Raw genomic sequence first — 11,657 nt, forward strand, 5'->3', positions numbered from 1 at the left:
TTTTATAATGATCTGAACTAAATATAACTGGAGGCAGTCTACACACATCTGTGATCAAAATAGATGGTGTGCACTCTGCTTAAGGTTTCTTGGGGCTGCGCTGAAAGGTGACGCAATACAAGGAGGAGAAGGAGATTTGCTAACGTTCCTATTCCATCCTTCTAGAGGTCTAAAAACTTAGGACTGTCAGATTGATGATGAGCAGATGCTCAATAATAACTAAAGCTAAAGGAGATGCAAGATCACTGTTCCTTAGTTTTCCCCTGGAGCTTTATATGTATATCACCATGCCGAGGCAAACACAATATAGGACGTTTGTATACAAAGGTTGCACTGGATTGTATGGCGAATGTAAATTTCGGACTACATGTGACATAGTTTCTGATGGCGGGAACTGATGGGAAACTGTAGGACACATCATCTGGAATCTATCAGTTTGGGTACCCAATGCAGGCTTTGAAAAATGCAAGGGCGCTCCCCTTCAGCATAGGCGCTCACACGCCCTAAAATGTGAAAAAGAAACAAACAGGATCTTCTTGCAGCAAGACTGCTCCCGCTGTTTCAAGGTTCCTAATTGCACCCATTAGACCAAGGTGTGTGTCTTTCAGTGTGCATGTGAGGGTTTCAGTATAGATCAAGGTGTGTTGCTGCAGTGTGGGAAGGGGGGAGGAGTTGCAGGGCAGGATGGGGTTGGTTGTGGGGGTTTAGTGGAGTGTGTATGGGGTTTCAGTGTGGGTCAGTGTGTGCGCATTTGGATCAGTAGAAGATGCAGTGTTGTGAATGGGATGTTTGTGTGGGGCAGGTTGTGTGGGTGTTTCACTTTGGGGTATGGTTTCAGTTTTGGGCAGAGTGTGTGTGGGTGTGTTTGTCACTGTGGGGTTAGTTGTGAGTGGGCTCCCGTAGACTTCAATGGGGCAAGAGAACCTTAATAACTTTTGAACCACTGCTCAGAGCTTTGAATGGGGTTAAGAATTCAATACACTTTGCATTTAAAGGAAAATATATCAAATGTGCATTTTCTGAAACAATACAGCCATCCTTCACTATTTGAAGTTATTCAATTTTTGCAAAGCAATCCTCCAAGCAAATTTTTCTTAAATGTCGACATTAGGGAGAGATGAGTATAAAAATGAATTGGTTAGTGAAAATAACATACACAATTGCATAAAATGCTTGTAAAAATGTGTACATTGATCCAAACCGCATACAAAAGTGTGTTCATTGGGATAAATTTGTGCTAAAATGCTCGATAATTTTCATTTTAAAAATAGCAAATTGCAGTAGAAATGTGGAGAGCTGAATTCAAGGTTGACAAGAGGAGAAACCGAGATAATTGAGAAGTCCTTCTACCCCTACTCAGAACTTCATCAAAGCAATGAAAGATTGCCTTATAACGGCAGTAATTTTATCGGCTACTCATCTTAAATAGATGGAGGCATTCCTTTGCCCTTTTGATTCCAAAACAACTTCTTTGTTGAATCTGAAGAAAGCAGTTCCTGACTAGTTCAGGCCTTTTACCCTGTGTTATGTTTTTCTAATAATTATTTTTAACTTGGCAAGCGGTCTCTCTTTGATACTTCTCTGCCCTGGCTAATTTAGAAAGGAATGTCTAGAAGATACACATAGCAGCCAAGCCGACCTCTTGGATGAGCTTATCACAGGGCTTGTGGATTTTGACTTTTGGTCTTAACAAATTCCACTAGTATGAAGTCAGTTGACACGAAGATCTTTGGCACATTTATTTCCCAGCAGGCATTAAACCATGATGCAAGCAGATTTCCAACTGGTGAACACAGCCCAAAATAGCAGCGGGGTCAGCAGGCCTATTGACTTTTAAATGTTGACAAAGGAAACTTCCTGAAGTGTCTGCTTAGAAACTGTGCATTCGATAGTACCTGCACTGACTCCTTTGCATGTACTACTTGCATGTCTTAGATCTATAAACAGCAAACACAGAAATCTTTGCTATCTCTGCAAATAATTGTTTATCTCCTAAACCCATAAAATTATAAAGGTTTCTGGTGTGGAATTTGTTTTTGTTTTTTTAAACCCTAGATATTTGTTGACAAACCATCAGAAAACAGTTCTTAGATGACACTTAAACCCACCCTTCACTTATGAGAGTAATATGCTCCCTTATAAGCACAGGGTGGTGAACAGAAAGTAAATTTAGGGATTATCCACACTTTATGTTTTCCTGCTTTCCTGCCTCCCCAACCCGCAGCAATTTGGGTTTTCCCCAATTCCCATTTGCTTTGATTTATAGCTAAAGAATGAGTTTTCCCTTCTGTTATAAAATCATATTGGGAGGGGGGGTTGCAGGACACCATTATTAATGAACAGAGAGGGGTGACAGAATTTGACAGCTGCAATACCCAGAATCCTGTTCAATGCCATCTTCCCTGTCTCCCCACCCCTCCCGCTAGGACTCGACCCTGCCTGAAGGAAGGCTTAAGGATCTGCATATGCACAACAGTTAGCATAAACTCACACATTTCCCCTCTCCACCTCCCCTCCGCCCAGAACAAAACAATGTTTCCAGAAGAAGGGGGGGGGAAACCGCCCAAATCCAAAGTGACACTTTTCTACTCAAGTTAATAATACAGCCTATTATATGTTCTCTTACCATGAAATCTCTATCCGCTGCCTCTGTATTAGAATTGCTAGTATCTCTCTGTATTGGAATTGCTGTTTTATATCTTAGAACTGTATATGTCAGGACTGCTACCTTTTAATTAGAAATCCCTGTATTAGGTATGTTTTCCAGGTATATTTTCTGTATGAACCCTGTATGATCCCAACCCACCTGAACCTTGCCCTACTACCACCCTATACCCATTCAAGGACACACGGACAATAGAGGGATTAGCTGGAACATCTTTATTCAAATAAATTGCCATCCTCAATGTAGCCCACCCTTCCATGGCCTGGAGGAAAACACCTGCCGGGCGGACTTCCACCCCACGGAAATCCAGGAACTGCCCCACCTCTGCACCCATCTCGACTGATTGCCCTTCCTGCCAAACAACAGGGAGCACCATCAGCGACAGGAGAAGAGCGATTGACATCTCTCCATCTGAAAGGAAAAGTCATCTCCGCACCCAGCTAATCCGATCCCCCACCCGTCGCCCTTGTCTCCCCCTCCCTCCCAGTCCAGAGATTTCCATGCAGGGACAGGAGGGTATATAAGGGGACTTTACCCTTTTCCGGGGTTCCTTCCTTCTTTCCAGAGGCAGGGACCCTACAGCTGTAGCTTTGCATTCTGCAAAAAAGGGATCAGTTTGTTTTTCCTGACAGCATCGTGTGGTCTCTGTCATTTTCCCGGCGGAGCTGAACTTAGTGCAAATTTTGGAGCTTCCGACCCACGTCTGTCCTTCTTAAAAGGCAACGCATTTTGGGGTACATTTTTTCATAACACTTCCAAAGGAGCAGAGCAAGGGGGAAACAGCTTGGACCCCTGCTTCCAAGGCATGACATGAGCGGAGGTGTGTACGCACACTCACTATAGCTTTAAAATGCATTCGCTGCTCTCCCCCCCCCAAAAAAAAATGTTGGGAACTGTAGTTTGCACCCAATAGAACTACAATTCCCAGCACCCTTAGCAAACTACAGTGTTCCTGGGATCCTCTTTGACAGGGGAATGTGTTCTAAATGTCCAACGTGCATGCAGCCTTAAACATTATTGCTGGAAGGAAGGGAGGGGACGGGAGCGGGAATCTGAATTTACACTCGCAATCTGCACCCGATTTCTCAGCCCTTGGTAATTGCTTTCAAAGCTTTCATTTATTAAACGGGCTCTGGTTGTTTGCAATCCCAACAGAGTGCATTCACAGATGTTTTCCTGCAAACAGTGCACTTCATTCCACCGAGGGATTTCTTTGCCATAAAATCCCTCTCCTAATAATAATAATAGTAGGGGCCTTTATTGGGGGTTTGTTGCTCTTATTAATGTTAATTCTTTGTGTCTTTGTTTTGGCTCTTGTTATGATTTACGTGGCCATTGTTCTACTGTATTTGACTGCGTGTGTTTACACCTAAAGGCACCGGTGTACGTCGGATTGGGGGGGGGGGAAGGCGTTAAGTAGGCGTGTCCCTCTTTTTCTTCGACTTCCTCCCTCCGCGTTAGGAGCCACTGGATGGGCTTTCACTTCGGCGCGCGTACTACAACCCCCAGCATGCAATTGCATAGCGCGCAATTGCTGGCACCCTTGCGGGAAGGGGAAAGAAGGCGCGGAAAGAAGGAGCCGTGAGCCCGGGCGCGCATGACTTCGGAACCAAGTTTCTCCTCCTGCCGGGTCCAGCGGGACTTACTCCCGAGTAAACGAGCCATAAGGGATGCTGCAGCCTCAGGAGCGCGGGGTGGGAGTTTCCTTAGAAGGAGGGGAAAGAAAGAATCGAGGTTTTCCTTTTTTTTTTTTTGAAAGGGAAATCTCTCATAGAATCCTAGAGTTGGAAAGTACCCCGAGGGCAATCCAGTCCAACCCCGTGCAATGCAGGAATCAGCACGCAGTCCCGCCCATCCAGTGTGAAACCATGCCGGATCCTCCTGCTTAGCTTTGTGCTTCTGCCGGCAGTTTTATTGCTGCGTCGGAGCCCCAGTTACGAATCTGCCAGCAGCATTTCTGGTTTTGTGAGTGCGCAGCTCGCAGGTGGGGTTCGTTGCAGCCCTCCCCCCGAAAAAGAAATGTCTTGCACCTTCAAAGCTAACTATTTTATTGCAGCTTGCAGTTTTTGCCAGTTTGGACAAAATGCCTTATCCTCAGCGGAGAGATTCCTGCATTGCAGGGGGTTGGACTGGATGACCTTAGGGGTCCCTTACAAGCCCCAAATCCCTTGATTCTATGACACATATACATTAATACAAAGGGGACATCTCGAAACGGGGAGCACAGGAAGGCAGGCAAAGAACTGTATGTGTATAGGGGCTACAATATGTACAATATGCTCTCCTTGTCTTTCACAGTCCCTGATGCTTGAAGCAGAAAACCCAAATAGTGCCAAGTTCCTTCACCCGTCTTGTGCACCAAGGGATAGCTTGGTCACTAAAGCATGATACTCTTAACCTCAGTTTTGTGGGTTCAAGCCCCACTTTGGGCAAAAGATTCCTGCATCAAAGGCGGTTGCATGACCCTTGTGGTCCCTTACAGTTCTATGATTCTGTTGTGGAATAGCTATAGCAACAAGCTAAGTGTCAGTTTGCTGCCCTTTAAAACTAACCCACCCACCCCCAATTCGTTCCTCATGCCCCTTAGTTATTGTCATGTATTTTATTATTTTAAAAATTTATCTCTTGCCCGTCATCCAGCAATCACAAGTCAATGTGCTTTCTCTTTGCTACTTCCTGAGATATTTTTCTACTGAGAGGGTGAGCAGGTGTGCTTAGTTGCCCACGTCTGGTTGCACTAGTAATTTTGGTTGCCTGTTTTGAATTTTTTGGGCTTAGAAACTGATAAATCTTGATAAACGTCTGGACAGATTTTTTATTTTTTGTTCCACAAAGAGAAATCCCCGGGGTGTGTGTGTGTAGGAAGCAGTAGGAAGACACTGAGGTCCAGCACCGAGGGCCTTCTGGCGGTTCCCTCGCTACGAGAAGCCAAGTTACAGGGAACCAGGCAGAGGGCCTTCTCGGTAGTGGCACCCACCCTGTGGTCAAAGAGAGGTCAAAGAGAACAACAATTGCCATACCTTTAGAAGGCATCTCAAGGCAGCCCTGTTTAGGGAAGCTTTTAATGTTTGATTTCTGTATTTTAATGTTTTGTTGGAAGCCGGCCAGAGTGGCTGGGGGAACCCGGCCAGATGGGCGGGGTATAAATAATAAATTATTATTAGTAGTAGTAGTAGTAGACCATACTCCTATGGTTGTGCATGTTGAGCTGCTGGGTGGCAGCCATTCATGTTTGGTTAATTTTATTACAGTGATTTGCAGTCAAGCGTTCTGAGACACGAACTTGCAAGATCGCAACTGGAAAATGGGTGACTGTTCAGAGGTATGTCACAGCAAGTTTATCTTTGCTCTGTATACAGTTTTGATTTTAAAGCTCCTATTCTAATCCTAAGCAAGCTTAATAAATTCACAGAAACCACTAGCACACACACAACCCCCCCCCCACTTTTCATGCGTGCCCGTGTTAGTCTATACCTTTTACCAAAAAGGAAAAAAATGTTTTGTAAAAATGTCTTACTTGGTGTTTACAAGTCCAGCTCTACATTGTTAATTATAAACGCCGTTTGAACACTTCCAAACAAACCAGCATTTTATTTTTCACACACAGGAAAATTAAAGCAACCGAATGATTAATGTGACATGGCTTTGGAGATGTTGAATTAGGTCGTTGACAAGAACAGAGAAAAACTGTATCTTCTTATGTCTCTTAGGATGCCTCCAGATGACTTGTTTGTTGACAATTTATCCTGATTTGTTTTACAGGGAGATTAGGTGACATTGGCTAGGTAATGAGCATTCATTTTGATTTGTTTAGATAGATGGCAGTGCCTCACAGCAAGTGTCATTCCACACTTTCCAGTGCAGTTCCCCACCACTTTACTTACAGCAAAAAGTCTGAATTTTTTAGGAAGCGGGGTTATTGAGCAATCGGCTATAATTGTGCAGCCTGAATTTGCCAGTATGTGACTGGATGAGACTTGAAAATTGTGGGAATCTGGAAATGCCCTTTCATCACAAGAACAGTTTCCGTTTCCTTTTGGACTGTCCTGCGTCAAAGGACAGGACCAACATGGCAGCTAGTCTGATGCACTGTGTTTTATGCACGTGTGCTGAAAACATATTTGTTGATTTCAGTCTTTTTTTATTTCTAGACCAGTGTGAAAATACCATTTGGAAGCAAACATCTAGACGCCGTTTTCTCCATCCCCGAGAAGAAGCTGCCGTATGCTGTGATTCTCACGCACGGAGCATCTGGTGATATGAATTTCTCTCACCTTGTATCTTTGGCAAACTACCTGGCCTCTCATGGATTTCTGTGTCTGCGATTTACCTGCAAAAGCCTCAATATCGTCTATAGAACTAAAGCATATAAGGCTGTTGTGGTATGAAAGACCAAGTTGCTTTTTAGTTCAAGGAGAATGAAACATTGTGCTAATTCTTGTACCCTAAAGTGTTATAATCCTTTACTTATTTATCTGGGATTAAGCCCCATTTAGCTCATTTGGGTTGCTGAATAAATGTGTATCGGATTGCAGTCTAAACCACATAGCCCATATGTAGCTTCCTCCAATCAACATGTAGACTTAATATATAAAATTTATATGTATGTAAAGGTGGATCTTTCTCGTGTGGTTTTTTCATTTTTCACTGTGTAAGAAACTGAGTGTATTGAAAGCAATTCCTGTTCTGTGTATCTCTGCTCTCATTCCCTATTGTTTGTTAGGGTACATATTAGTCGAGTAGACTGCATTTTGCTGTGTACAACTTTTAGCAAGTTACTTTCTAGATGTTTGTATTGATTAGCAAGTTACTTTCTAGATGTTTGTATTGATTATCCAAAAAATCTTTAACCTTTTTTTTTTAAAAGGACTATATAAGATCATCAGGCAGCTACATACTTTCTGGCATTTTTCTTGGAGGTAAGAAAATTTGATGGTGTATATATGTAACATGGCTTCTTATTTCCCTCCTGTGAAACAGGGTGCTGACAAATATTTTTGAATGAGGCAGGCATTTCACATACCAGGTTTTGCTTTGTTGTTGTTGTTGACTGCATATGTGTATTTCAAAGATTTAAGCTATTTCTGCTTAGCATTTCCGAACAACACAGACCTTTGTCCTCACCTAAAGAGTCGAAGGCAAACATAAACGGTTCATTTTGCCTCCAAATGAGGCTAGGACCCAAACCAATGGATTCAAGTTACAGGAAAGGAGATTCCGACTAAACATCAGGAAGAACTGTGTGATGACAAGAGCAGTGGAAAGGACACCCACAAGAGGTGGTGGCCTCTCCTTCCCTGGAGGTTTTTAGACAGAGATGGGGTGGCCACCTGTCATGTATAATCTGGTTGAGATTCCTGCTTTGCAGGGGGTTGGACTAGATGATCCCCAGTGTCCCTTCCAATTCTACTTCTATGATCCAGACCTTTAATTATGGAACTCCATGCATCGATTCACTAACTGCCTATTTGATAAGGAATTCAGTGTTGCACTCTGATCTTTCCACCTGCACAAGTATTTCAGCTTGCCAGGCAGAATGGTCTGTCTTCTCCCCCCCCTCCCCCCACCCCCCGCTTACATGCTTTCTAAAGGCATCCAGTTGGTCAGTGCTGGAACTGATCTGATCCAACAGAACTTTTACTAAAACTGTTATGGACCTTGACAGCTTCTTGGCTGTGATTTAAGCCTGACATTTTTCATCCAGCAGCATTGGGGTAGCTGCAAAAGTTCATGTTGCCTCCATGTAAACAAATCCCTAGCTGTAGCAGGGGTTCCCGAGTTTTGAGTACTTTCAGCAGAGAAATACGGAGGATTAGAAGTCCTTGAAAATGGTTGTTTCACATTTATGGGGAAAAGATTCAAATTTTACGCCCAATTACGATCTTAAGGAAAACATCCTGAAAATGCAAAATAGATGGTACTTGACCCCACTAAAAATGTCTAAAATGTACCCAGGGACCAGCAACCTATGTTGGAGGTGTAGAAAGGGGGTCGGAACATTTATCCACATGTGGTGGAATTGTAGTGTGATCAGAGAATTCTGGGAAATGTTGTATAATGAATTAAAGAAAATGTTAAAGTATTCCTTTAGAAAAAGCCCCGAAATGTTCCTCCTTGGAATGATACCTGAGGACATTCAACCAAGCGATAGATGTATAGTCAGCTATGCGGTAGCAGCCGCCAGGTTATTGATTGCAAAAAATTGGAAAACCACGGAAATTCCAAGTAAAGAAGATTGGCAAATAAAGTTATTCAATTATTACAACTTGGCGAAAAATCATGAAGAAATTAGAGGGAAAAACCCAGAGGAGACCATAAAAATCTGGATACCATTTATTAACTATATTAAGAATAAATTGGAAAAACCAAATATAATCTTAGATGTCTAACAATTCTGTCATAAATAAATTACCTAGAGAATATACAATTGTGCTAATATAATATGTATATATATATATATATTTTCTCTGTTGGTATTGTGGAATGAATTAAGGTATGTAATGAATAAGTGGAATACATAAGGATAAGCTAGAAGCAGGATGAGAAGCGCAGGGGGTGGGATAGGGGAGGGGTGGGGGGAAAGAGATGAAGTGGGTTCAATAATGAGATGAGACAAATGTTTTTATTGATTTTATTGGTTTGTATTGTTTTTTCTTTTTTGATACTAATAAAGTTTCTTTAAAAAAAAAAAAAAAAAAAAAAAAAAAAAGAAAATGGTTGTTTCACAGAATGTGTAGCTCGAATCACAAAAAATGTATTCCCCCCCTCTCCTTCCTTGATTCTTAATGGGATGTAGGCCGTTCAATGGGCTCGCGTGCTGCCGCTTCTGTGATACGACAAGCGGACCAAGATAATGACAGCTTCATTCAAGGTCTGATATGCTTGTCTTACCCGCTGCATCGACCAAAGCTTCACTCTAAACTTCGGGATGAAGATTTATTGTCCATTAAGTCTCCTGTGCTATTTGTGTCTGGAGATACAGATGAGATGTGTGATAAAGTGAGTACCTAGATGCGCTGGAAAGTGGAGGAAATAACACTCTTGCTTAAAATATGCGATACTGATGAAATAAGCCCATGTTTTCTGACACGGTAATGAAAGGAGCTTTCTGGAGGTTTGCCTTGCTGGGTTGCCACGTTCAAATTAATGGCAGGTGAGAAGCTTTGGTTTCTTTAACAGAACCTTCACCTCCTCTCCCTTTCTCCACACTTATTTATTTCTTAGTCAGCACTAACAAATAAATAAGTCAAACCCATTTAAAAAAGCACATTTCCCCCTTTGGAATTGCCCAGTTTGTATCAAAAGCAAACCATACTTCATTTTAGAACTTTTGTTTACATAGCATATGCTTTTACATCTTTTCTACTGCAGGTCATAGCCGCTTCTGTTAGCAATGAGCTTTGTATATTTTCCCAGAGCAAGGCAGATTTTCTGGAAAAAAATTCATCTATCTTATCCACTAAAGTGTGTGCGCATGAAGTTAAGGGCAGCAATTTTTAATCTTGCCAGCACTATTAAACACCACCATTCCCCCCCCTTGCATCCCACGTTATACTTTGCTTAGAGAACCATGCACAGTCAACATGGACAAAAGATATTCCTGTGCCATGCCGACAGTTATTGACTGCCTCACCCAAGTAATCCTGGCTTCTGTGGGAAATGAACTCTTTTTAAGAGTTAGATACGTCTTTCTGATCTATTTTGTCCCTCCATTTGTTCCAATAGCAACTGCTGGATGGCGTTGCAGTCAAAATGCAAGCGCCCAAGAAAATCCATTGGGTTGAAAAGGCAAACCACAGCATGGCAGTGAGAGGACGAAATGCAGACGACATCTCGATGGAAATAAACAGGCAGGTTTTGTCTTGGATCAAAGAAATCATTGAATAGCGACAGAAGCAATTAGCCAATTCCCAGTAGCCTCTGTACTTGGTATAGGATGGATTAATACCACCACCTTATAGTATAAGTAATCAGCTCTGTGCTAAAACACTGGCAAAAACTACTGCGTGTTTTTGTAACTTCATTATAGTGTAAAATATGTTCTCTAAATATTTGGTTTTGTGTATATATAGTTAATGTTCAGAGATAATGGAAATAAATCTATCTTACTGTGTTTTACTTTCGAAAAAAAGGACTGTATCTCACACATCTACTTTTATACATGGTATTTTTTCCCAAAGCAAATCTGTTACCAGACAATTCTTTACTGGATTGCATGAAATGGATAGCCTAGCCGTACCATGCCAAGTGGAGCAGTTTGGAGACTGATTTCCTCCAATGTACCAGATTATATCCGAATTGGGTAAACCTGAATTTACAGGGGGGGAAACATTGAGATTGGTATTGTTTGGTGTCACATTATCTGGACTATGCAGACTAAAAGGGAATGCAAATAGTAAACAGTAAACAGAATGCAAAAAGTAAACCCCTGACCGTTATTGTCTCTTTTGCTTCTTCCACCACTGCCTGGACATCAAATAAACTTTCATTCATCCTCCATATGAAGGAAGACTGTTCCATTCCTTTCAATTCCATAAATATTGAATTATGGTCTGATAATGTCTTGGGGGTTATCTCATTTTTAACCACTCTTGATGTTAGCATCTGGAGATCCATATATAGTCTATTCTTCCCGAGCTTTGTTTTGGCTCAGAGAAGAATGTAAATTGCTTTGTTGTTGGGTGTTTAAGTCTCCAAATGTCAATAACTTTTATTGATTTTATTGATTTCAGATTTGGGAAATGACGTTGAAATTGTTATCATGGAATGTGAATGGGCTTAATAACAAAATTAAAAGAAATAAAATTGAACATGTATTAATAACAAGAAATTTGGATATAATCTGTTTATAAGAAACACATGTTGCAAGAAAGCATAAACATGTATTGATTAATAAAAGATTGGGGAGAGACTTTATAACTTCAGATGTAAATAAGAAACGAGTAGTTTTGTATATAAAGGAGAAATATGATCCTAAATTGATTTCTTAAGG

General features: G+C 41.6%; 1 protein-coding gene across 1 annotated transcript; it reads left to right on the forward strand.

Annotated features, from left to right (window-relative positions):
* Positions 1-5,710: 5,710 nt before the first annotated feature.
* On the forward strand, positions 5,711-11,380 carry TEX30 (testis expressed 30). The gene is made up of 5 exons (XM_060273367.1): positions 5,711-5,987; positions 6,817-7,047; positions 7,533-7,584; positions 9,462-9,664; positions 10,391-11,380. The coding sequence occupies exons 1-5, from the start codon at positions 5,970-5,972 to the stop codon at positions 10,550-10,552; spliced, it is 666 nt and encodes a 221-aa protein (XP_060129350.1). The 5' UTR covers positions 5,711-5,969; the 3' UTR covers positions 10,553-11,380.
* Positions 11,381-11,657: the final 277 nt, after the last annotated feature.

Source organism: Zootoca vivipara, chromosome 4, assembly GCF_963506605.1.
Source record: "Zootoca vivipara chromosome 4, rZooViv1.1, whole genome shotgun sequence".
NCBI classification, from domain to species: Eukaryota; Metazoa; Chordata; class Lepidosauria; order Squamata; family Lacertidae; genus Zootoca; species Zootoca vivipara.

Coding starts and splice junctions, on each gene's coding strand:
- TEX30 (XM_060273367.1), top strand. Junction 7,585..9,461: donor TTCTGGCATTTTTCTTGGAG/GTAAGAAAATTT, acceptor AATGGGATGTAG/GCCGTTCAATGGGCTCGCGT. Junction 9,665..10,390: donor CAGATGAGATGTGTGATAAA/GTGAGTACCTAG, acceptor TTGTTCCAATAG/CAACTGCTGGATGGCGTTGC.